Source organism: Caretta caretta, chromosome 1, assembly GCF_965140235.1.
Source record: "Caretta caretta isolate rCarCar2 chromosome 1, rCarCar1.hap1, whole genome shotgun sequence".
NCBI lineage: Eukaryota > Metazoa > Chordata > Testudines > Cheloniidae > Caretta > Caretta caretta.
In genome coordinates, this window is record NC_134206.1 from 255,353,517 (window position 1) to 255,380,126 (window position 26,610).

The 26,610-nt window shown below is 43.9% G+C and overlaps 1 protein-coding gene across 6 annotated transcripts in view; it reads left to right on the forward strand.

Moving 5' to 3' along the window:
* The first annotated feature begins 2,265 nt into the window (after nucleotides 1–2,265).
* The window catches only part of TMEM263 (transmembrane protein 263), a 33,431-nt gene continuing 9,086 nt past the window's right edge, over nucleotides 2,266–26,610 (forward strand). The window contains exons 1-5 of one of the 6 annotated variants that reach the window (XM_048832268.2): nucleotides 2,282–2,396; nucleotides 7,404–7,645; nucleotides 9,489–9,538; nucleotides 18,120–18,244; nucleotides 19,148–19,217. In XM_048832268.2, coding sequence (XP_048688225.1) covers nucleotides 19,154–19,217 — 64 coding nt within the window. In that variant the 5' untranslated portion in view covers nucleotides 2,282–2,396; nucleotides 7,404–7,645; nucleotides 9,489–9,538; nucleotides 18,120–18,244; nucleotides 19,148–19,153. Of the gene's footprint in view, nucleotides 2,397–7,403; nucleotides 7,646–9,488; nucleotides 9,539–10,504; nucleotides 10,613–18,119; nucleotides 18,245–19,147; nucleotides 19,218–26,610 lie in introns of all 6 variants that reach the window. The other 5 variants (XM_075123419.1, XM_075123416.1, XM_075123421.1 and 2 more) reach the window with 5 other exon arrangements.

Genomic DNA, 26,610 nt, shown 5'->3' on the forward strand with positions numbered 1-26,610 from the left:
TCCTGGTGAGTACGTGCAGCACCAATGCAAGGAGCCTAGTGTGCACATACACAAGCAATATACTAAGGGCTTGTCTTCATGTAGAGCACTACAGTGGCACAGCTATGCCACTGTAGTGCTTTAGTAAAGATGATGCTACACTGATGAAAGACTTCTCCCATCCACATAGTTAATCTGTCTCCCTGAGAGGCAGCAGCTACGTTGATGGGAGGCACTGTCTACACAGTGGGTTAGGTCGGTATAACTATGTCACTCAGGGTATGAGAGGTTTTGCACTGTAAGTTTCACTGGTGATAGAGAACCGGTGAAAGTAAAGCACTGGTTTGTGTACTCACTTAATTCCTCAGGCATCAGAGAGTGTTTACAGTAGCAGAACTTCCATTCTGAATGAGAGCAGTGCTCTAGGGCAGCTATCCTACAGTGCAGCTATCTCCAGTTTCACGATGAGTCTTGTGGGAAGGGGGAGGGGGGATGATCGTGGGGCACCCTGGGTCCCTGCACAGCCTCCTCTCCCCAAACACTGATAAGATCCAGTAGCTCAGCATTGCTCCTAGCAGGGGATCATTTGCTCCGTTGAGCAGGCATTGTCACCTGGCCAGATAAGTGAGCACTTGCCAAGAAAAGAGGAAGGGGAGTTTCAAAGTTCCCGGGGCTTTACAGGGGGAGGGGTGGATGTCTGTTTACCTAGCATCAGAGCAGCAGAGTTGCTGGCCAGACTGGTCACCTGGGCACTGTGGCATATCCTCCGGAGGCTAAAAGCTGTGTAAACAGGAAGAATGTGTCTTCACTTGCACATCACTGCAAAAGCATCACCGGTGGCAAGAGCTGTATGCGTCTCGTGGAGGTGGTTTTCTTTTTGTGGTGAAATTTATAGTGTAGACACAGCTTATGTCTACACAGTGACACGGCTGAAGTGCTGCAGCTATGCCGTTGCAGTGGGGACACTTACTACAGCAATGGAAGGGGGTTTTCTGTCACTGTAGTAGTGCTGCGGACCTGTGGGATCACGGCCTCATGGTCTCGGACACCATCCGATGGTGCAGGGACATTTATATCTAACACATCGCTGGCCACCGACAGTACCAGGAGGTGTGAGCCGGTACGACATCGTGCATCAACTATGGGAAAGGGACTGAGAGACTTTTTCCATTGGACCATATGAACTGGAACCATAAACTCACTCAACATTAAATCCCACTAAATGAGGGTAAATCCATCCTCATCATCGTATCCACTCATTATACTCCACACCTGAACATAACCATTATATGAACAACATACCCCCATATCTCAATGTCTGTACTTTGACCCGTTAACCTTTTGCCCCCAATCGGGGAGATTGCAGATTATGTATTCCTTACGCCATCCGTTCCTAAACCGAATTTCGCACCCCTTGATAATCTGTACCTTATTCCCTGATAACCAGAAACTTCTGTGCTTAAACTCTGTACCATTTTCTTTTTACTTCAACATCATCTTAATAAAATTATTAAATCCGTGCCATCAAGAGGTGGTAGGTAGCATGGTCAACAGAATTATTCTTCTGTTCATCTAGCTCTGTCTAGAGTGGGGATCAGGTTGATCTAATTACCTCAGGGAGGGAGTGAAATTCTTAACAGCCCTGAGTGATGTAGCTAGGTCCACCTACATTTTAAGCTATGTCTACACTAGAAATATGACAGCTGCAGCTGAGCCACAGGAATGGATGGGAGAGGCTCTTTCATCATTCATTATAGTAAACCCACCTCTCCCACAGGAGGTAGCTAGGTCAAGGGAAGAATTCTCCTGTCGACTTAACGCGCTGTTGGATACCGGGGCTCTTTGGTCGACTTAACTCCACTGTCAGGGGCATGACATTTTTCACAGCCCTGAATGCTGTAATTCAGCCCAGGTCACTTCGTAGGGTAGAGCCCAGCAATCAGGTGTAGCCCAGGCCTTAGAAAGTTACAGAGCTGGCCACAGGGTGGGGGATTGTGCTTCCTATCCACACACCACAGCACTGCAAGAGCAGGCGTTTTGGGGGGGGGGGGGGGGAGGGGGAACAGCTCAGAGTTTGGCTGATCTCCCCCCTCCCCCTTCCGCGGGACCTTTTCCCCAGCAGGGCCATGTGAGGCGGGGCCAGGGCCCATCGCCCTGCCCGGCCAGTCAGCTGCTGAGGGACGAGGGCCGGACCCCTGCCCGGCCCCGGGCGACGCACGGCGGCAGGCGGGGAGCCGGCGCCTGCGCGCCCCTCCGGGGGCCGGGGCCGGGGGCCGGGCTAGGGCGGGGTCTGCGGGGCGGGCCGCGTAGGGCGCCACGTCGGCAGCAGCAGCAGAGCAGCGGCGCAGGAGAGTTAAGTGTGCGCCGGGCAGGGAGCGGGCTGCAGCCGGCGGGCGCCTTCCCCTTCCCCGCGGCGGGTGAGTAGCGCGGGGCCACAGCAGCCTGGCCGCTCGGCGGGCGCCGGCTCCCCGGGGAGCCGCGGGGCAGCGCTGGCGGCGGAGGCGGCTCCCGGGCTGGATTCCCAGGAGCCCGGGGGGCTGTGTCGCGACAGTGGCGGGGGGACGTCTCTGGCTGGACCCTGCCGGGTGGGAGGGAGCCTGCCGGGGGCAGAGCCGCCCCGAGCGAGCCGCCCCGGCGCGGGGTGGGAGAGGGCGCAAAGGAAAGACCTGTCCGGGTCCCCCCCGGGTAATCTTCCCCCTGGGCTCCTCTTGCTCGGTCTCTCTATTCCTGGGGCCTCGTTGTGCCGCCCTTCAGGGGTGACTCTGCTGCCCTCCGTGATGCAGAAGGGAAGCGGGGTGTGTGATGTGTCTGGCTGTAGTTCACGCACATCGCTCCTTAACACCCCCCCCCCCCCCGGGAAGTTACCATCAGCAGCTTTGGGGGCGTTAGCTGCAGGTGACACATCTCTTCCCGTCCCCCCCCCCCCCCAAAAAAAAACAAAAAACAAAAACGGGGCTTGGCCAAGTGTAACTGAGAGCAGAATTCGGCCTTCTGTGCACTCTGGCCGGGGAGGGAGGTGTTCATGTGCCTGGAGCCGGAGGTTGTGCACAACGTGGAAGAGCAGAAGGGGGTGGGGGCAAAGAAGGAGCCCAGACAGCCTGTGGCAGCGGCTCCAGGTTAAATCACTGCTTCTCCTGCCACGTCATTCCTGCTGTCCAAGAAGTTCCCACTTTCTGGCTTCAGGGTCCCCACTGGAGGAACTGCAGTTAGGAAGGCAGTGGTTATCAGGTCACTCAAGTTTGTTTTCAGCTGACAGCAGCCTGCATTGGGCCAGAGGCACCCAGAGCTTACTCAAAATAGAGAGGAAATGATAAACAGTCTCCTCACAACTTATGTGGAAATTTGCTTATATGTTCTTTGTCCTAAAATCTGATTTAGGAGATTTCCAAATATAAAATGGAAGGGAAAAACACTAGGGGATGGAGCAGGATTTTGCTTCAAAACAATATTCCTTGGTTCGCCGGAGAGTCTGTTAAATTTTAATGTGTGAATGAATGCTGCAGTGGCGTTACCTGTGTTTGCAAGTCGAAAGAAATTGGACTGCATTACAGCCTTGGATTCCTCCTCTAGTTCTCAATTAACTTCAGGATTCAGCTCAAAAGTGCCTGGGTTCCTAATTTCTCTATGGACTTTAGGCTAGCTCAAGGATCTGGCTTTATTCTCTTCCCTTTCAACTTGTCTGGTGCTGACCCTCGCTCCACTCTTCCACAGAATCTTGTTTATTGCAACAGTTGGTGTGAAAGCCTTCTCTGCAGCTATTACTCTTTTTCTTTCTCTCTCTGCTTCAGCTGTTCTCTCACAATTTCACCTGAAAATCTTTTCTTCCTTGATCATTCCTCTTTGTTTTTTTGTCTGTTTGTGCTGTCCTTTATCAATTCAGAATTGTTTTGGGATACAGTAGTAATGTAAAATATGAAACACTTGTCATAGTTTTTATCAGTGTTCCCCATAATAAGTTGCATTGTCTCCTAAAAAGGCTGTTACAGCAAAATATATATGAATAAGGTATCACAAATTGTATGCAAATAGTTCATTACTTAAACTTGGTCACTATTGACTTAATGCAGCTACCTACTTGGTTTAGCCTGAAAATAAACTCATTATTTTATAACCACACCACTAGCTGTGGTGGTTGCACTAAGCTAATAGACAATCTCTGTGCAAATATTGTTGGGCAGGTCTCTGCACTTGTTCGTTAAAGCTCTCACTTACAGCCGTATGAATGAAGATATGGCAGCTTTTATATAGAAAACAATTGCAGAATGTGTCTAGCATTGCTGAGTTACTACAAGTTTATTTTTTTACCTTTAGCTTTAAACTGAAGTTCTTACTATTGAAGCACAGCTCACTGAATGGAAATTGGCCTGAAAGAAGCTATGTGTTTTTATAAATCTCCCCTTGAGTAAGGGATGGAAGTACAGTAGGATTTTGTAGGTGGACAGGTAATTTAAATGCACAAATTAACATTAGCTTATACACCAACTTCTAAGGCTACCCAGTAAACACTTGTTTACTTGACTGTCACAAGAACAAATTCATATTTAAAAAGCTAAAACCCTTTGTTGCCATCACGTCAAGGTTGCAGGTACTCAGAGTTCATATTGGTATAGCGGTAGAGCCTGGGAACCTAAGTCATCAACCTAGACTCCATTGTACTAAGTATCAGGAGTTAGCCGTGTTAGTCTGTATCCACAAAAACAACAAGGGGTCCGGTGGCACCTAAAAGATAAGTGGGGTTTTTACCCACGAAAGCTTATGCTCAAATAAATCTGTTAGTCTTTTAGGTGCCACCGAACAGATTTATTTGAGCATAAGCTTTCATGGGTAAAAACCCTACTTATCTTTTAGGTGCTACTGGACTCCTTGTTGTTCCATTGTACTAGACACTGTACACATTCTAAACAAAAAGAAGGCCCCTGCCCCAAAGAGCCTACAATCTAAGAAGAAGACAAGAATAGACCAGTTTTAATTTTTTTAGATATCATAGCAAAGAAAATTGAATGAGGAATTTGAAAGAGGATAAGGAACTCATCCCAGGCATAAGAGACAGCCCTGGAAAAAGCACAAAGGTGCTCATATGGAAAGCTTAAAGTAGGCAATGAAGGCTGACTTCACTGGCAAAGTGGAGATGGGAGACAACATCTTGGTAATGCATGAGAGATGTTAGGTAGTGGGGGACAGGCCACTTCCCTTGCCATGAGTTTAATTTCCAAAATACACATGTTGGAAAACAAGCAAATGTAGAGTGAAGGTCCACTTGCATAACCTTAGTTCTGTCCCATTTAATTCAGTACCTTGCTCCTCCCTAAACCTTTTTCTGCAGTGTGATTTCTGACTATCAGCAGCAAGTACTCTCCAGAGCAGTGATGCTGTCCAGAGCATATTGAGGGTCCATTGGAGTACATAAGTAAAGAGTTCTGACTTCAAATTGTTATGGGTGTAGAGAAAATTTCAAGTTCTGTTAGTGTTAGGTGTTGTAATGTTCCCAGTTCTTCTTGGCATTACTATAGGGACAGAGTTAAGGTTGGTATTGTGTGGGAGAAATGTTACCTTGACTCTGCACTTCAGACTTCTAACATGTTTTATTTCTTTTAATGTGGTAGATTGAGTAAGTTTGCAGGAGCCAACCCAGTTAGCAAGCAATGAGCCTGCTTTTAGTTGGTACTGTTCTTTCTTTGGTGGTGTTGTTCACTACTGGCATCTCTGCACTTCAGCATTGATCCAGGAATGGCTCATCTCCAGAACCAAAGAACATCCAATATTTTTCTTGCTATACTTCTGGAGCTTGAGCCTGTTGCTGGATACTAGATCACAGTCCAGGGATATAAGATTTTTTTTGTTTGATTACTCCTTCCTTTCTTCTTTCTGCACCAAAAAAAAGTTTACAAAAAGATTTACAATTTAAAACTGCTCATATGGATGACTGTCTGTATCTCAGGTACATTTTGATCAACTGACCTCACATTTGCCCTGCAAACTGCACCCTGTCCCCAGAAATGCTATGTCAGTTCTCAGGCTGATCTCACTGTGTGTGTAGATTTTAGAGAGGCTTGAAAACTGGGTTTTAAATAGAAGTCCTGTTTCTCCATAATAATACTAACACTGGGCACACTGTTGGGTCCTTACTGCATTTCTGGCTGAGTGTATGATGGTGTTGATGCACTGTCTCTTGTTTCAGGAACCCAACAAACTTCAGACCAGTCACCTAAATTAACTGAAATAGATTTTCTTGAGGGGGCAGCAAAAATAAGACATGCTCCTCTCCTGGAAAGTAGCATGACCCACAGTGTGTCTGGGTGGATGCTGAACTAATAAGAACAGATTTAAAATTTTTTATTAAAGCTAATGTTAAATTATATACTACATAGGTTGAGAAAAGAGTGTACATCTGGGTATAGTGCTTAGATTATCCACAAATACAAAGTTTGTTTTTAAAAGTCATATGATACATAGAGTACATAATCAGCAATAACACAAATTTAGGTGAATAGATTTAACAATACAGTTTAGATTTTAGAATCCAAATACTCTGGTAAATCACGAATGGAAAAGTTATACAGAGATTTGGTTGTGGAAAGCAAAATATATCAATGAGTGGAGATTGTCCCTCAGTAATTGAGAATTAGGTAGGTTGTCCCTTTAGAAAATACAATCCATGAGGAAAGTATTTGTTACTTTCCTGTCTGCACTTCTCATCGGCACTCCAGCTCATCCCTCCTGGTATTGCCGATGTGCGGTGATGTGTTCTATGTAGATGTCCCTCAACCACCTGATGGTATCTGACACCATGAGTTGCCGCATCAGCCGAGCGTAGTGTTGACCGATTCCACGTTCTCTCAGCACTTGCTCATTATTGGGGTACGATGCTCCCATTGCTCCGATGATTAGTGCATGTGTCTGAATCTGGTAATCCTTAGCTCTCAAGGTATCAGCCAGAGGGGCATATTTCTCTACTTTTTGAGCTCTGGCATCATGGAAGGCCGAGGTCCTGTTCTCAAAGGGCACTGTGACGCCTATCATGATGATCTTCTTCCAGTCCTCGTTGGTGATGACGATGTCCTGTCGCAGTTGGCTGTTGGTTCCGGGGATGGCGGAGTTACGGCAACCTTCCCCATGGACGGTGGGATGGCTTTGGCCAGGTGATCTTGGAATGCATTGTGTCACAGCTGCTAGGCTCTGGAATGGGGCTTGCAGCTGCACAGGACATGGGGTAGCGTCTCGTTGGCATAGCCGCACTTCCTGCATCACTTGTCCTGATTGCTGTGGCAGACGGCTTTGTTCAGTGGGACGTAGCTGAGCTGGGCCCTGTGGATGAACCTCCAGTCGGCAAATCAGGTGAAGCTGCCCCCTGGGAGCAAGTGGTTGCTGGTGTCCCACTTGCACATCACCTCGAACACCTTGCCCTGGTCCGGCTTCCGTTTCAGATTTTCCACATATTGGCAGCAGATGGCATCCTTCAGCGTCCTCTCCAGCATGGTTCTCGCTCTTGGAGTGATGCTAGTATGATCTATATTCTTCACCTGTGGCACCAGGACTTCCAGCTCCTGGCGTTCCTCGCACAACGTCCAGTGGCAGCCGATACGCTTCTCCAATCGTGGGCACAAGTCTAGAGTGAAGCAAAGTCTCCCCCCTCTCTTCCAAATTCGCCTTCCAGCGAGCCGCTCAGGTAGGTGGCGACATCTTGGTTGGAGGGGGGTTCTGGTGGTTCGTTTCTTGACTGCATCCTGCATAGCACTTTCCGTGATTTTCCTCACCGTGGCGTCCGGGCATGTCAGAAGGCGGAAGGCATGAGTGATCACTGCAACATCACACAGATCACCCATTCGAGGAACATTGGCGCTGCTTTGCCTGTGTGAGATGTACACCAGTTCATTGCTGGCCTTCTGGGGAAGAAACATCCACTTCTTAAGAAACATCCACACGTGGCTGTCTGGTGGTGGTGTCTGCCTTGTTAAGAGGTACCTTCACCACGGCAGGTCCCCTCAAGATGAATGAAATACAGGGGATCAGGAAGATGTTCAAGGTATTGATCGTCTGCCATGGTGCCAGTTGGGAGGAGTCGATCCTGGCTGCATCTCATAGGATCTCTGCGATGGTGTCCTCCGGTGTCTGCTGGACGCGGAAACCCGTGGGCGTGCCAAGGAAGATTTAGCATGTTTAACCATAACACTTAGCACTAAGGTTTAAAGTAGGAAATTAGTAGTCAGGGGTAATCAACATGGGAACAGTACCCTGATGAGAAGCTTAGTGGGAGTGCTTTCCTTCCAGTCTCCCTTCTTACCCACACTTACGCTGTAGTAGAAAGTGCTAGGATTTTTTCTAAGGTGCAGTTCCTTGCATCTTGTTTTGGGGGCTGCATCTTTTGTATCAGTCTATGGCTAGTAGGTATCTGATACATTTTTGAAGTCTCCTGTGTTTGCTGGAAAGGAGGAGGAACTCTTTTCCTCATGACCTCGGTCTCCAAGCTTCCTGAACAGTGGTGGGCAATCAGCAGCCCGTAGGCTACATGTGGCCCGTCAGGGCAAGCCGCTGGTGGGGCACCAGACCATTTGTTTACATTTGCATGGCTGCCCGCAGCTTCCAGTGGCTGTGGTTCGCTGTTCCCGGCCAGTGGGAGCTGTGGGAAGTGGTGGCCAGGTTTGTGCCACTTCCTGCAGCTCCCATTGGCCGTGGTTTGCCATTCCTGGCCAATGGGAGCTGCAGGCAGCTGTGCAAATGTAAACAAATGGTCTGGTGGCCTGCCAGTGGTTTGCCCTGATGGGGCCGCAAGGTGCCCACTATTGCTCCTGACTGTTTAGGAGCATATAGGGGGATTGTAGTTCTCCACCCCTTCCTGAACCTGACATGGTAATTGGTTGGTTTGGAGCACTTTTCCCAGGTAAATAGTTCCAGTGCCTTTGAAGCTGCTTCTCATAATCTTTCCAAGCAGCAGTAGCAAAATAAAATTGACCTGCTTCTTGTAAGTTTCACTCCTTCCCACAGGGTTCTGCCTAGTAGTATTGAAACAAACCAGTTATGTAGATTTCACGCTGCTGCTTGGGACACCTAGCTGTGGAAACACTGAGCAGGGTTTTGTCTGCGAACTCGGAAAGATAGTGCTGCATTAATTCATGTTTGGAAGGTAATCTGAACTGTAACAACTAGAAACCGAACTCTTCTAAATGAAAGCTAAAATTCTGCACAAATTGCTGGTTTAAGACATCCACCTCCCCCCAGCTTGTTAAGGAAAGTTTCCATCTTGACACCTAGTTCCCAAGCCTTTCACATGACACTATGTGGAGTAGGTGGACATTATTCCCATTGCCCAAGACTACAGAGGTTAGAGGTGAAATAAAACTTGTGAAATGTTGGCTCTCTCCTTTAGTACTTAAGTGTCCTTATCGTGTTGTTTTGGGGGAGAGGGTGTATAGTGAGAGGCTCACAAATGCATGTCAGAATGACACAAGTAAGCAAATCACTTTGGAAACACTGCCCTGTAAGATGTAATTAAAAATGTTACTTTCTCTTAGGTTTATATAGAATATCATTGTGGAAACTGCTGAATGAAGTAATATATTTGGTAAGTGATAACCTTTGTTTTATTCAGTGAAATAACTGTATTAATGCACAGGAAGGTTACACAACTAATCCGAGCATTTTCTAACACTTTCTGTTTTTGTTCATGTACTTGCAGCAGTGTTAATTTTATCATTTTGTACATCCTGAGTAAAGTTTGGCACCTGTAATAACTCCTGTGCATAAGGTTGCCTACCCATGTTCATTTTCTGTTCTAAAGAACTTTTTATTTTTTTTTCAATAACTCTGTAAAACTTTCATCTTTTGGGCTGAAACTTCTATATCTTTTGTCTGCTGAGAGTGAGGGGTTTTGAAAGATTAGTCAAAGCCTTTTCAGCCACTTTTTTGAGTATGGAGCATGATAAATACTTCTGCCAGTATGTTAAAGAGGAGAAACTACAATTCCTGTTTTGAATGGCTCTAGTACCTCAAAGGTTTAGGCAGAAACAGAGACCACACGTTGGAGATGTGCCTCTTGGTCAAACCAAAATGGATTTTCACTAAGTTAAGCGTTTAAAAACTGGACTTGATGTGTGTACTGGGTTTTAACATAGAGTAAGCTTTTAAACTAATGATCTTTCTGTTTTATTAGCATTTTGCACATTGCATGTGCAGGTGTATATGGACACTCACAGAACATATTCAATGAGGCAGTGCTTCATAGAAACAGTGTCTCATTCTGTATGATCTAGTAATGTGAATTAAATGAGGTAGGGTCTTCAAGGGCCCTTGCCTTATTGACAGTGTATCTTGTGTATTCTAAGAACTTGTTTCACATGATGAAATTTCCATCCAAAAACTACATTCAAAGTATGGTAAGGTTGCCAAGTTACACTGAAAAATCAGGAAGTACCAAAATTCGGGTTCCTCATATGTCTTTAACTTTGCTACTTGTGCGTACGCTTTATGATGCACCTCTTAATTACATTAACTCATACGGTCTTATGTTTCTGTCTCACTTAATATACAGGTTGGATGGTGCAGGGGGAATGAGGCAAAAATTCACAGAACTCTTTATTTTTGGCTACATTCTGTCTGCAATTATCCACATAAAACTGGATTTATACTGTAGTTGAGGGTACGTTTTTAACATTTTTCTGTGGACATATTACACTCTGTGTAATAAATGAGGCCAGGTTTCAAAGCTCTTTAAATGCACGGGTTGGATAGCATACAGTGAATGAGACAGATCCATTCATTGAACAGTGAGGATAAAAATAAATATTCAACAGCTGCCTCACTCACTGTATTTTGTCCATCCTGAACAGTCTGATGCGAGAGTCCTGTACGAGATCAGCAACTTCTAGCAAGCAGTGTCCTTTAAGACCCAGATGGGCCCACCTTGTCCCTCCAACCACCCTCCAGTTTCTTTCACTAACATAGGAATCCTTAATTTGAGACATGGGGTTCCATATGGGCCATGCTCTCCATGAACCACTGTTTACCGTGGTAATTAACTCTTCTTCCCCCCCTTGAGAATTGCCCATATGGATTCCCTACTCTTGGTTAATCAAAAGTGTTAACTCATCTACATTGCAGATATTCAGCATTGATACAGGAATTCTAATTTACATAGTTCCTATCTTTTCTGAAACATGCAACTGTTTCCATATTATACATTTCTGCACTTGGTTCTCTTTTTATGTCTTCAAAGGAAAAAAAAAAAAACTATAACCTCTAGCTGTGGCATCTTAAAGCTGTGTAGTTATCTGCTCTGAAGATACCTACATAATATATAGTTGCATGGCTTTTTTGCATAACTTCATAGTTCTGCAACTTAAAACAGCAGTTTATTTTGTACTTAAGCAAAACCCCACTTTTTGATTGCTTACTACATAATTTACTGTTTTCATCCTACAGTATGTATTCATATCTACCCATCTTTTGAAGTAGCCATGTACAAACGTTTGAATTTTTTTCAGAAAGAAATTATTTCCTGACCCAACAGCTCAAAAATAGCTGAATGGATTTTCTACACATTTACCAAAAAAATAGTCTGTGTTAGGAAAATTTCAGTCCAATAATATGTTTAGCAAAATTTCAGCCCACCAAAGACAACTTTTTGGAAAAATGGATAGGAAAATGGAGACTTTCAATATGTAACTTGCTACTTTAATTATGAATGTTAAGTCATATATCAGGATAGATAAAATTTAATTTTAATTTAAACCAGATTTTTATTTATATGTTGCTAATGTGTTACTTCCAGTTTTAGTCTTAATTGTTAAATTGGATTTGTAGATTCCAAAGCCAAAAGGGTCCACTGTGATCTAATCTGACTTCCTGTATTACACAAGCCATAGAACGTCTCCAAAATAATTCCTAGAGAATAGTAGAAAAACATCCAGTCTTAATTTATAAATTGCTAGTGATGGAGAGTCCACCACAACCCTTCCTGGGGTTAATTACCCTCGCTGTTAAAAAACATACCCCTTATTTCCAGTCTGAATTTGTTTAACTTCAGTTTCCAGCCATTGGATCGTGTTAGACCTTTCTCTGCTAGAATGAAGATTCCATTTTGTCAAGTAGTTGTTCCCCATGTAGATACTTAGACTGCAATCAACTCACCCCTTAAACTTCTCTTTATTAAACTAAATAGATTCAGGGAGCTCAGTCTATTACTACAAGGCATGTTTTCTAATCCTTTAGTTATTCTTGTGGCTCTTCTTTGAACCCTCTCCAATTTATCAGCATCCTTCTTGAACTGTGGTCACCAGAACTGGACACAGTATTCCAGCAACAGTTGGACCAGTGGTAAACACAGAAGTAAAATAACCTCTCTCTTCCGTCTCAGCATTCCTCTTTTGTGTGCATTCAAAGATCACATTAACCCTTTTAGCCAATGTGTTGCACTGGGAACTCGCGTTCAGCTGATTATCCACCATGACCCCCAAATCTTCCCAGGATAGAGTTCCCCATCCTGTAAATATGGCCTACATTCTTTATTCCTAGATGTATACATTTACACGTATCAAAACGCATATTGCTTGCTTGCGCCGAGCTTACTAAGCAATCCAGATTGCTCTGTATCTGTGACCTGTCCTTTCATTTCCCCCATTTTTTGTGTCATCTGCAAATTTGTATCCGTGATTGTTTTCTTCCAAGTCATTGATAAAAACGTTATAGCATAGGGCCAATAACTGATCCCTGCGGGACCCCACTGGCAACACACTCACTCACTCAATGATGATTTCCTGTTTACAGTTACATTTTGAGATCTATAACCGCTTTTAATCCATGTTAATTTTATCTTTTTAGGTTTTTAATCAAATGTGGTTTGGTACCAAGTCAAATGCCTTACAGGAGTCTAGGTGTATTATCTCAACACTTACATTTATCAACCAAACTTGTAGTCTCATCAAAAAAAGATACTAACATCAAGTTAGTTTGACAGGATCTGTTTTCCATAAACTCATGTTGATTGGTGTTAATTATATTACCCTCCTTTAATTAAAGTTCTGCATCAGCCACTCCATTATCATGCACAGGATTGATGTCAGACTGACAAGCCTATAATTACTTGGGTCATCCAGTTTAACCTTTTTGAGTACTGGCACAACATTAGCTTTCTTCCAGTCTTCTGGAACTTCCCAGTGTTCTCAGATTTATTGAAAATCAGCATTAATGGTCCAGCAAGCTTCTTTGTCAGGCCTTTCAAAATTTTCGAATGCAGATTATCTGGACCTGCTGGCTTAAATGTCTAGCTTTAGTAGTGGCTGTTTAACATCCTCCTGAGATACTAGTGGAATGGAAAGTGTTATCATCATATGACTACATCCTTGTTTTTTCCCAAAATACAGAACAGAAATATTTATTGAACATGTGTGCCTTTGCTGCATTATTATTGATAACTCCATTTCCTTCTAGTAATGGATCAATACCATTGTTAGGATTCTTTTTGTTCTTAATATACTTAACTCCTTAACTTAGGCCATAGATTTTTTTTCCCCCTTGTGTCCCTTTGCTTCCTGAGTGAATTTTCTGCAATTCCTAGCTGCAGATTTATACTCATTATTATCAACTCCCCCCCCCCCCCCTTTTTTTTTAATAGTTACCTTCACTTGCCCTCTAAACCATGTTGGGTTTTTAACCAGTACTTCCTTGATTTTTTTTTTTTGGTTGTTTTTTGTTTTGGGGCATCTAGTAAAGTGTTCTTAAATAATTTGCAAGTAGCATTTACATTTCTCTGATTAATTTCTTCCTTCCAGCTGATTTGGGGCATAATTGTTTTCAGCTTTGAGAAATTGGCTCTTTTAAAGGCATGGGTGTGCATTGTTCTAACAATAAGGATGTGAATGAGACCCTGGACTTGTTTCTTACAGTAGAGTTGAAGTCTTTAAATCACGATTTGAGGACTTCAGTAACTCAGCCAGAGATTAGGGGGTCTATTACAGGAGTGAGTGGGGAGGTTTTGTGGCCTATAATGTGCAGGAGGTCAGACTAGATGATCGTGATGGTACCTTCTGCCTTTTAAGTCTGAGTTAAGCTTTTAAGTGTGAAACTTCTTAGTAGTTTTTTTCCTCATCTATGTAAAATCCCAAATCCTACAAACAATTAGGGAGCGAAAGAACGAAGTATAAAACATCCTTCTGTGCCTATCTATAATGTGTAGGGAAAAATGTTGCGTGATCACGGGGGACTTAAATTTGAATGATACGTGCTGGAGGCATCATTCAGCCAGTACGGAAACCGCCTCAGAATTTAAAAATACAGATGGCCATTTCCTAATTCAAAAAGTGTTGTATCCAATATGGGGCAATTCTATGTTAGACCTTGTGTTGACAGATAAAAAGGAACTGAACGCAGAACTGAAAATTAATAGCCGCTTAGGTACCAGTGACTTGATCACATTTATAATGTCCAAACAGACTAAAGTCCAGGGTCTCATTTACATTCTTGTTGTGAGAGCAACACAAAGTCAGACACAAAATTGATAAGCATGTAGCCTGTTCTATAGTTGCGACCAACACCATCTTCTGTTACGCTGAAATTCCTCAGATCAAGAAAGTTGAAAAAGCTCAACCAGGCTATACTCCATCAGGGTTTGCAGTTTGAAATCAATGGGACTTTGGTTTTGAAGTCGTTTAGGAGCTCTTGAAAAATCACTTCCGTAGGAGTGTAATTTTAAGGTCCTATTTTTGAGGATTTTGGACTGATTGAAGAAAACAAAACTTAACTATGTTAATATATTGAAAGTTTAAACAACTTTTCGTTGTTAGAACCACTTAGTCAATTTTGTTTTGAAGCAACAAAGACTTTATGCCAATAAGTTCTTTAATAAATGTTTAGCATGAGGCTGCAAGCTCTTATGCATATGTTTAAAATTAAGCGCATGAGTAATACCACTGAAGTCAATTGGTACATAATTTTATTCATAGGAATAACCCTACTTAAGTATTTTCAGGATGAGGGCTTTAATTTTCCTTTTGGCTTTTGCCTGTAATTGTGTCTTAACTTTCAAGTAAGCTATCCTACTAGTAGTGGCATTTAAAAAATAAAAACCCACCAGCATTTCATATTGTACTTCATCCTGAATTTTAATCTCAAATTGAAATGGCACAAATCTTCAAATTAGTTTTGTGAAGTCTCAATCTGATTTAAATCCGTTCTTAAAAATCAAGTGTTTGTTATGACTTTAAATAATCATTCCATCTTGCTGCATATGTGCATAGAATAATCCATTTACCTACCTCAAAAATAGTCACTTCTGAAGTGGAACACAACCGCTGTTTTATAGAACATTGCAATATTACTTAATTTAGGTATCACAACTAAATAAAACACAACCTTCAGTGTAGTAGTTTTAAACGTTTATTGTATTCACTTTAAAATGCAAATCTTGCTTTCTAGTACACTTTCTTCAGGAATATGAACGCCTTTTTTTTTTTTCCCCCTTTTGTTTGTCATCTACGCATCATGGTGAGTGTCCTTTATTAATGTATAAAATAGCTTTTTTTAAAAAGTACTTTCCATTACAATGGGCTCAGATCAAATACATTTGGCATAGTTTGTCACAGAAGTTTCACAGACCTGTATTGCTGGAGGTTGAATATTTCAGGGGAGGGATCCCTTTGAATCTGGCTAATCAGCCTCATTGATGAGCCCCTAATATCTTAAGAGAGTTGGTTCTCTAGTTAACTGGACAACTTCTGAGTAGAAAAGAGCTTTTATAGTTACGGTGTAGGGTTTTTGTTTTTTTTGCGGGGGTGGGGGGTGTCTCCTTTGCATGAAAGGTCCATTCCAGAGGTCTGCCAGTCAGAATTGTTGGGTTATTTGTCACCTTCCCTAGTACTGATACAGTAGGTGTTGGTTATTCAACAAACTTGTTTAAACACAACCCATGATACTACTAAAATCCAATACGTGCCTTAAAGTACTGGTATAGTAGATCAGCAGTTCCGAAGCTTTGAAACCTAGCATATCATGTGTAAAAACTCAAAAGTACTCATCATAGCACCTTTTGTAACTATAATCAGTACAATTCTAACAGATTCTGATAAACCAACCTGAGAACTAGAGAACCATGATACTAGCTGTAGTATTTAGATGTCGGCAAGCTATTTCTATGATGACATTAAACTGATAAAGGAGATGGCTGAATGTAAATGAGATTAAAATAAGTAGAATATTACAACATGAATTAGAAACTGACAAATGGAGATAAGTTTTAATGTTTTAACTGTTTAAACCATCAAGTTGTGGATGACATCTGAGGAACAGTGCAGAGTTCAGTGTTTAATGTTTTCACTTATTGTAGACCCCAATAATCTAAAGGGAGATGTAGACTAGTAAATAAGAATTGCCATACCAAATCATACCAGTGGTCCTTCTATTCCAGTATCCTGTGTGTCAGTATCAGATGCTTCAAGAGAATTGGCAAGAAATCTTGAAGTAGACAATTATGGAATAATCTGTTCCCAGGGGAAGCTTCTTCCAATCCACTAATGGGCAAGGATAGTCTTAAACTCTCATACTTCATGGTTTATATCCCACTAAAACAATATTGTTTTACCGCTGTTGAATGTAGCACTAGATACTCATTATCCATAGAAATATCTGACTTAAAAAAAAATCCTATTTGGCTCTTTGCTTCAAAGATTCCTAGTGGCAGGGTGTTCCACAGGTTAACTGTGCTTTTTTTTTTTCCCCCCACAAGGTTTTTCCTTGTCAGTTTCAGATTTGCTGCTATTCTGTTTCACTGAACATACTTTCCTTCTTTTATTATATGAAGGACAATAAAAGCATCTTTTTACCTTTTCTGTACCTCTTATTTTATATACTGCTATCCTTTCTTTTATGCTTCATCTTTAGACTAGGAATTTCTAGTCTGAAATTCATCTCCCAACTTTCTGCCTGTTCACCTACCTTTGTCAGGTCCATCTGAAGTTCTTAGTTATCTTCTAGTTCCAACTAACCTAAACTTTGTATAGCTGTTCACTTAGTTACCTCTTTGTCGTACTTCTCCCCACCCCATCTGTCTATTTTGTCGAACTTTGTTTCCTGTCTGTCATGTATAGTTTGAGCTCTTTGGGACAGGCATGATTGTCTTTGTTTCATGTTTGTACCCATGCCTGGCACAGTGGTACTCTGATCCTTTTTTGGGGCTGATAGGTGCTATCATAATGCAACAAATTATCTGTGAAACTTATTACCTCACTGGTCACCACCTTTTTCTGTTCATTAGTACATATATTTAAACAGGTAGTCCTGGCATTAAACCTTGTGGCCCCCTGCTACTAATCTTTTTGCCATGTTCAAAACTGTCCATTTATTCCTATTCTCCGTTTTGTCTCCTTAGCCAGTTTCTAATACCTGGCAGTAAGGTTAAAAAGCAACCATGTGACTCTGTAATTTCTTTACCAGTCTCTTGTGAGGATCTTTTACAGAAGTTCTTGAAAGGCCAAACAGTTTCAGCTGGTTCTCCTTTAGACACTATTTAGTTGATGCGTTCAAAGGATTCTGATAGCTTAGAAAGGCATTATTTTTATAGAAGGTAAGCTGATTGGTCTATCATATGTTCATCTGGTTGGTCTCTAATTCTGATTTTAATTATCACTTCAATCAGTTTGCCAAGTACTGAAAGATTTACTAGTCAGTAGTTCTCAATATCTGCCATAGCATCTATTTTTTTTTTTAAAGCTATTTTTCAGTTCTCTCAGGGTAACTGCTCCTAAAGATTGCAATTTGTTACAGCACCTTCATTAGCAATTCGTCGTTCGTTCAGAACTCTTGGATGTATAACATCTGGGCCTATTGACTTCTCTCTTAGTTTCTGTGTATTGTAACACCTTCTCTGTGAATGTTTGTCTCTTATATTACCTCATCTTTGTTACCTCAGACCTACTTTTGTCAGGTATCTGTCTTGTCAACATAGTCTGTAGTGAAGAATCATGCAAAGAAATAACTTTGCTTTTCTACAGCGTCCTTATGAGCTTCAGTTGCTTCCTATGGGCGTAGCATCTCACAAACTGCAGTCCTCTGATCTATATACTTCAGCTATTGCACTACAAGTTCCTTTTAGCCCTCCTAATTGCAGTTTTACATTTCATCTGCTATAGCTTATGCTCATTTCTATTGTCTTCCAGGTTTGGATTTCCACTTTCTGAAGGATATCTGTTTAGCTCAAATATCCCTTGATCCGTGCCATTTAGCCAACCATAGTTACGGCTTATTTTTTTTCTTGCCTTCCTAGTTCCTTTTCTCTTTAAAGGTATGTGTGTATTCTGAGAGGTATGCTTTAGTAGCCTCCATGACAAGTCTAAGGACTCTAATTTTACTTTCCAGTTTAGAGTCTTTCTTGACTAGATAGTGCACTTTCTGAAATTCAATACTCATTATTGGTATGATGTTTGAGAGTATCTAACTTATTTATATTGTGGTTGCTATTAGGGGGCTCAACTGTGGTTGCTACTTGAATAAAATCCTTACTTAAGACTGAGATGGACCTCTCAGTGTGCGCTAGAACTAGCTGGTCCGAAAAGCAATTGTTTAAGGCATAGAGAAGCAACTTGATGGGTCTTTGTGCAGATGCTTAAAATAGCCCATTATTACTGTTGCTGCCTCTCTTAATCAGGAATCCAGTATAGAACCTACTGGTGTATTTTTATGACTTGGAATTTTTACCCATTCAAATTCTGCTGTATGTTCCCTATCACTTAAATTGTCTCTCTAAGTTCTAAAGAATCTCTTGGATATAGTATGCTCTCCTGCACCTCTACCATTTAATTTGTTCTTCTGTAATTTATAGCCAGGTATTGCAGTATCCCATTGGCTTCTTCACGCCCACCCCTTTTCTCCAGCAAGTCTAAGGCAATCCCTCCAAGGCAGGGTTGAGACATGCTAGTGAGGCAAGGAGGCTTGCACTGTGTCGTCTGACCCTGTTCTATGCTTAAAGACTCCATTTTCTAGGACTCTTCACCAGTATTGAAATTGGGGAGATGAATCTGAACCCGCAGCCATCGATAAAAATAGTAATGAATATGCTGTTTGCTTATTATCTCATACAGAAAAGAGGGTCCTTTTGAGGGAACTTTTATGTGCATGTATTTAAATTTTAAAATTGTTTCAGATTTTGCCAGAAATGATATACAGTAGATGTGAATTTCTTTTTTAGGCAATAATGAATCAAACTGACAAAAATCAAGAGGAAGTTCCTTCATACCTTAATGACGAACCACCAGAAGGTAGATACAAAGTTTCTGTTATCTTTTTATTTGATGGTAAGAAAATGAGCTGAAGAGCAGTGCATTTCTGAAAAGAATGACTGTGAGAATAATTTATCCCTGCACGCAAGGATTAAGTTAAGTACTCTAATTTGTTTTAATGACATTCTTTTATTGCTGCTAGCCCTGAAGAACTAACACATTTAAGATTGAGTGAGTTGACTTCTATTCTGTCTGCACAACAACAGAATTGTTTACTAAGTAAAATTTATTGCCCAGTGCAAACCCATTGAAGGCAGTGAGGTTGCACAAGTATTAAAAGGCATAGTTTTAAGACTGAGTTTGCATTATTGTAACTGAGAGCACAATTTGCCAGTTGAACCTTTATTACTAGTGTTAATGTGTGAGATGGAAAGAGCTCAGTTTGACTTTCAGATCCTAGGCTGTATTTGAAGGGCTGGCAGCTTAAAGAAAAAGATCTTGTTAAAATACGTCTGATTCAGGAATCATTGAGACAAACATTAAAGCTGATGACCAGTTTTGGAATCTGATGATATAAAAGCATCTTATTCAATATCTGTTGACTTTAACCAAAATCAAATCTGTTCACTTATTCTGATGAGCTTTTTCTTCTGTTAGTGCTGCAGAGGAGAAATATGGCTGTAGGCGAGTGAGCTGGATTTTTTTCTTGGTTGCACATCAGCAGAATTATTAACTGAGTTCTGTTTGTAGAATTGTCTGGCATGTAATCTCCTAAAACCAAACACTTTTGGAGCAGCCAGGTTGTCTCTGTTGTGCTGGGTTGTTTTCCTCACAATCCGAGCATACTTGCTCTGGAGATCACTGAGTGGCAAACACTGAACCCAGAATCCCATGTTCTTTAGTCATGCTTCAAAATATAATAGTACTCGAAAGCTATATTTGTGTGCAGGCTTTTTCTAGGTTGTAGAAAAAGCTAAGGCTGTAAGAAAACTGAGTGGCATTGCGGCCTGGTGCAGGAGGTTTCAATGCCACTTACATTTGGCTCACCCACCCCTTTATCATGAGGCAGATGAGGAAGATAGGGCTGGCTCTGCTTGCTGGCTTGGTTTTGTGCTGAATGGCCCTGCTGGCACTAGCCTCGCATTTTGCCTACGTGCAGTTCTGCCGCTGCTAGATGGTGCAAGCTGGGCCCACCAAGCAGCAGTGGTCCTTTGTGACCTTAAGGACTTTGCCTTTTATGGCTGCCCAGTCTCGCCAAGGGATGAGCTTGGGGAGGTCCCAACAAGTGAGGCCAGGTAGGAGCTGGGGCTTTTTGCCTGCACAGGGCTGGGATAGGGGAGCTCCAGTGGTGCCAGTCCCCACCCCACAGGACCTCCAAGGCTCTCTGGGGATGGCTCTGGGGTACAGGTGTTTGTCGTCCGTCCGTCCCCCACACCTAACCTGGGGATTGGAGGAATGGGGGGCAGGGTATCCAGCTCCTTTTAGAGGGTAAAGACCCTGCTGCCAACTCAACATCTAGGCAGTTACAGAACAATAGTTCAGGTCCTGCACACACCTCAAACTGCAACTTTAACAAACTGGCCACAACTTTTGGACCAAAAAATCACAACTTTCTTACAGCATTAGTTACGCATTTAAAATGAAATAAGTTTTTGTTTGCTATTTAGTAGTGCCTCCTAACTATAGAAAGAAGGGGGTCCAGTGGGTTAATATTGTCCTATTGGTAACAGTAGTGAGGGGTAATCGGTACAAAATGCAGGGCTGGCAGGGGAAGAAAAGCAAATTGATTCCCTAGCACAGTGGTTCTCAACCTCTTCCATACTGCAAACCCATGTTACAGCAGCAAAGTCTTGAGACTTCCTTCCTAGCTATAAGGAAAAGGAAGGTGGGTAGGATGTTCTGAGACCTGTTTACAATCCCCACTGTCAAGCCTATGCACTAGCACAGAGGTGAGCAAACCACGGCCTGCAGGACCCTCTTCCCCGGCCCCTGAGCTCCTGGCCTGGGAGGCTTGCCCCTGGCCCCGCCCCTGCTGTCCCCCCTCCCCCTCCCCCTCAGCCTCAGCACGCAATGCTCTGGGCAGCGCAGTTGCAGAGCTGCAGTCTGACCCGGTGCTCTGGGCGGGGTGGCTGTAGAGCCATCAGCCCCCGGTACTCCAGGCAGTGCGGTAAGGGGGCCGGGGTGTTGGATAGAGGGCAGGGGAGTTGGGGGGGGGGTGATCAGGGGGTAGGGGTGTGGATAGGGGTTGGGTTGGTGAGAGGGCGGGGAATGGGGGCAGGGGTCCCGGGCGGGCAGTCAGGAAGGGTGGGGGGGTTGGATGGGGCAGGGGGGCAAGTCAGGAATGAGAAGGGGGATTGGATGGGGTGGCAGAGGGCAGTCATGGGTGGGAGGTCCAAGGGTGGTCAGGGGACAGGGAGCAGGGGTAGGAGTCCCCGGGGGGGCCGTCATGGGACGGGAGGTTGGATGGGGCAGGAGTCCTGGGGGGAGCCGGCGGGGGCTGGATAGGAGGTGGGGGCTGGGCCACGCCTGGCTGTTTGGGGAGACACAGCCTCCCCTAACCGGCCCTCCATACGCTTTTGGAAACCCGATGTGGCCCTCAAGCCAAAAAGTTTGCCCGCCCCTGCTGTAGCATGTTGTACCCAAATTTTAGTTTTTAAAGATGTACAGTAGAACCTCCGTTACGAACACCTCGGGAATGGAGGTGTTACAAAACATTATGGTGGTTCTTTCAAACGTTTACAACTGAACATTAATTTAATATAGCTTTGAAACTTTACTATGCAGAAGAAAAATGCTGCTTTTAGCCATCTTAATTTAAATGAAACAAGCACAGAAACAGTTTCCTTACCTTGTCAAATCTTTTTTAAATTTTCTCTATTTTTTTTTAGTAGTTTAATACAGGCCTGTACTTGAATTTTTTGGTCCTCTTCTCCCCCACCCCACCCCACCCCCCAGTCAGTTGACCAGTCAGTTTGTAACTCTGGTGTTTGTAACTCCTGAGGTTCTACTGTACTGTTGTTTTTAAGTCTATAGAGAATGGGTTGTATTTAAATGTCCTGCTCAAATTGTGTACATGGGATAGCTCAAGTTAACTTTCGGTCTTTGTGGAAGAAAAATAAGACAGCTGTGCTTTTCTCAGCTTCCTACATTCATTATCTTGAGCAAGTCAGACAGATTCCCAATTTAACAATGGTATTTTGATCTTTCTCCAAAAATTCTTGAATTACTTAAGGTAAACTCATCTCTTCATCCCTTTTGTCATAAACTAATGTCTCAATCTGGCAACACTCTATTTTGTGGACATCAACTGAGTAGAGAGATGGGAGGGGGAGAGAGAGAGGAAGAAATTAAAGCACTGCCAAAACTGGATAAGGGTGAAGGGGAAAGAGTAGAAGATGAACTGACGGAACAGAGAGAGAAACTGCTCATTTGTTAACAAAAAGATGGCTGAGGAGGAGGATTGCAGAGAGGAATGCTATTCTCTCCCCCCGTTTTCCCCCCTTCCCCCCCCCCTCCCAAAACGGAGTATGGAGGGTAAAGATGTTCAGACTGAACGTAAGGAAGAGAATAAACACTTGCGGGGGGTTTTCCCCTGTGTAACCTTGTATTTGGGTTGACAGAACTGGTCAGAGGGGAGAAAATGTATGAAATGGTAAATAAAAATCTTGCAGGTATTTTAGGGATTTTTTTAAAAAAAGTCTAACTTGAAAAAATGCCAATTTGAACTAGCTATAAACACCCCAATTAGTTGAGTAAAAATATTTATTACAAATGGTTTCCCAATCAAATCAATTCAGTCTTAATCATGAAGGCATGATATTACTTACTCTCTCTGTTATGAAAGTGAAATCCATTGGATTCATTGGACTTTCATTTTACGATGTCAGTTTCATTTTTGTATCTTAAATCTTAGTGGGCTATGTTCTGGTGTTATTCTGTGAGTGTTACCATTGACTTCAGTAGGACTGTCTGCGAGGAAAGGAATTTCTTAACCTGTGCATGGGTGTCAGAATTGGACCCTAAACTAGTGCTCACATGGCTGATGTTAATTGGAGTGGGGGGAGGAAATAGAACTTCTAAGCAGGGCAAAAGTTCTGAGGATGACCTTTCGGTTTCCAGTGCAGACTTCATAGTTTATGTACTTATGCAGCTTCTGTAATTAAATGTTTAAGTTGTCCTGAAGAACTTTTCTGGCCTTACATGTCATATGGGGCCTTCATATCTGATGCAATTCTAAAAAATCATCACTTTAAAGAGATGGCCAAACATGGATGCCTGCCAGTTTCAGTCTTGGCATGAAGATCAGTTCTCTAAGAATTTCTTGGCAGGCTTCTCTTTTGAGGAAAGGCTTAGTTCTAAGGTCACTTGACCAAGCGTCTTTTGTAAGGTCTTTTGTAAAGCGATGGCATAAAGGGCTTCCAAATTCTACAAACGTAACTGTTCTTTGAGAAGTGGTGTTCATGTCCATTCCAATCAGGTGCGTGCACGTGCGCAATAGCCGGAAGACTTTTCCCCTAGCAGCATCCGTGGGGTCAGCCTGGGTGCCCCCTGGAGTTGCGCCTTCATGGTGCCCAATAAAGGGCCCTGCCGACCAGCCACTCCCTCAGTTCCTTCTTGCCGGCTACTCCGACGGAGGGGTAGGAAGTAGGGTATTGGAATGGACCTGAACAACACATCTTGAAGTACAACAGTTATGAGAAGGTAACTGTTTTTTCTTCAAGTGCTTGTTCATGTCAATTCCAGTCAGGTGGCTCTCAAGCCCAAGTTCAGGAGGCGGGGTCAGAGTTATCCACTGACTGGAGCACTGCTCTACCAAAGGCTGCATCTTCTCTGGCATACTGAGTAATCGCATAGTGAGTGGTGAAAGTGTGAATGGAAGGCCACGTTGCCGTTCTGCAGATTTCCTGAGTGGGAACCTGAGCCAGGAACGTTGTTGATGAAGCCTGCGCCCTGGTGGAATGCGCAGTGATTGGAGGTGCAGGAACCCCCGCCAGGTTGTAGCACTTACAAATGCTGGATGTGCTCCATGATGAAATGCATTGTGACGACACAGGCAGACCTTTCATTCTGCCCGCCACCCCCACGAATAACTGGACCGATTTTCTGAACGGCTTCATTCTCTCAATGTAGAAGGCTAGTGCCCTATGGACATCCAGTGACTGAAGTCTCTGTTCCCTGCCACTAGAATGCGGCTTAGGGTAGAATACCAGGCGAAAGATGTCGTAGTTGATGTGAAATTGTGATACAACCTTTGGTAGGAAAGCAGGATGAGGTCTGAGCTGAACCTTGTCCTTATAGAACACAGTGTAGGGCCTCTGATGTGAGGGCCTGAAGTTCAGACACTTCTCCTGGCCGAGGTTATCACTACCAGGAATGCGACCTTGTAAAAGGGGTAGAGCAGGGAGCACAACGCCAAGGGTTCAAAGGGCGGTCCCATGAGTCTAGAAAGGACCAGGTTGAGGTCCCAAGCTGGGACAGGCTGCTGGACATGAGGATATAGCCTGTCGAGTCCTTTTTGGAAACCGGTTGACCATCGGGTTAGTAAAGACAGAGCGGCCCTCCACGCCTAGGTGGAAGGCCGAGATGGCAGCCAAGTGAACCCTTACTGATGATATTGAAAGCCCTTGCTGCTTCAGATGGAGGAGGTAGTCCGGAATAAGCGGCACCGAGGCCAGTGTTGGGAACGAATGGTGCTGTGCTGACCAGATTGAAAATCTCTTCCACTTGGCAAGGTAGGTAGCTCTCGTACAGGGTTTCCTGCTGCCAAGGAGGACTTGTCTAACCTGATCTGAACAGGGACGCTCCACCAGGTTCAGCCATGGAGCTTCCATGCCATGAGGTGCAGAACCTGAGACTCGGATGTTGGAGACGACCATGATATTTTGTCAGAAGGTCTGGGGATAGCAGCAGGGCAACTGGAGCTTCTGCGGACATATCTAGGAGAGATGTGTATCAGCTCCAGCCTGGCCCCGCCAGCACTATCAATATGACCTGAGCTCATTCCCTCCAGATCTTGAGGAGTACCTTGTGAACAAGCGGTATGGGCAGAAAGGCATATAGGAGACAACCTCCCCATGGGAGGAGGAATGTGTCTGCTCTGGAGCCCAGGCTGTGATTTTGGAAGGAGCAGAACTGCTGGCACTTCCTGTTGCATTGCATGGTGAATAGGTCTATTTGGGGAAATCCCCACCTCTGGAAGATTGAATTCGTGACATCCGAGTGAAGGGACCACTCGTGGCTGTGAAAGGACCTGCTGAGGTGGTCCGCCAGCTTATTCTGTACCCCAGGGAAGTCAGACGCTGTAGGTGTGTTGAATGTTCTACATACGTCCCACAACATGAGGGCTTCCTGGCCCGGGGAGAGGAGCCTGCACCCCCCTGTTTGTTGATATAGAACATTGCCCTTGTGTTGTCCATCATAACTGATACACATTGTCCCGTTAAGTATGCCCGGAAGGTCTGGCACGCCAGGCGCACCACTCTCAGCTCTCTGACGTTGATGTGGAGAGCCAGATCCGCCTGAGACCAGAGACCCTGAGTCCTGCGGTCTCCTAGATGTGCTCCCAAGTCTGATGTGTCCATCATTAGCAAAAGAGACGACTGAACTGGAGAAGGGGACTCCTGAGCACGCCTCCTGAGGGTCGAGCCACCACAGGAGGGAGTCGAGGACCAGGTGAGGCAGGGTCACGATCCTGTCCCAGCTGTCCTGGGCTGGTCAGTACACCGATGATAACCATGACTGGAGCAGTTGGAGCCTGAGTCTGGCATGCTGCACCATGTAGGTATAGGAAGCTATGTGTCCCAGAAGCTTCAGGCAGTTTCTTGCTGTGGTTGTGGGAAACTGTCTGAGACCTAGAATGATACTGGCCAGGGTTTGGAACCTCGCTTCCAGCTGGTATGCCCTGGCTTGGATTGAGTCCAGTACTGCCCCAATAAACTCTATTCTCTGACCGGGGGACAAAGTTGATTTTCTTTTGTTTTAGAAGGAGATTGTCGAAGGTGGCCCTGATAAATTTGACTTGAGCTTCCACTTGGTGAAGACTTGAGGTGCTGCTGACAGGCCGAACAGAAGAATGGTAAATTGGTAGTGGGTATTGTTCACCACAAACCTGAGGTACTTCCTGTGGGGCTGAGTGATCGCAATATGAAAGTAAGCATTCTTCAAGTCGAGGGCAGCATACCAGTCTACTAGATCCAAGGGGTGATGGAGGTCAACGAGACCATGAGGAATTTGAGTTCCTTCCTGAATTTGTTGAGTTCTCGCAGGTCCAGGATGTGCCTGAGGCTGCCTTTGGCTTTTGGTATTAGGAAATAACGGGAATAAAAGCCCTTGCCCCAGTGCTACTGAGGAACCTCTTCCACTGCCCCTAAAGATAGGAGTGACTGCACTTCCTGGATAAGGAGCTGCTCGTGAGAAGGGTCCCTGAAGAGGG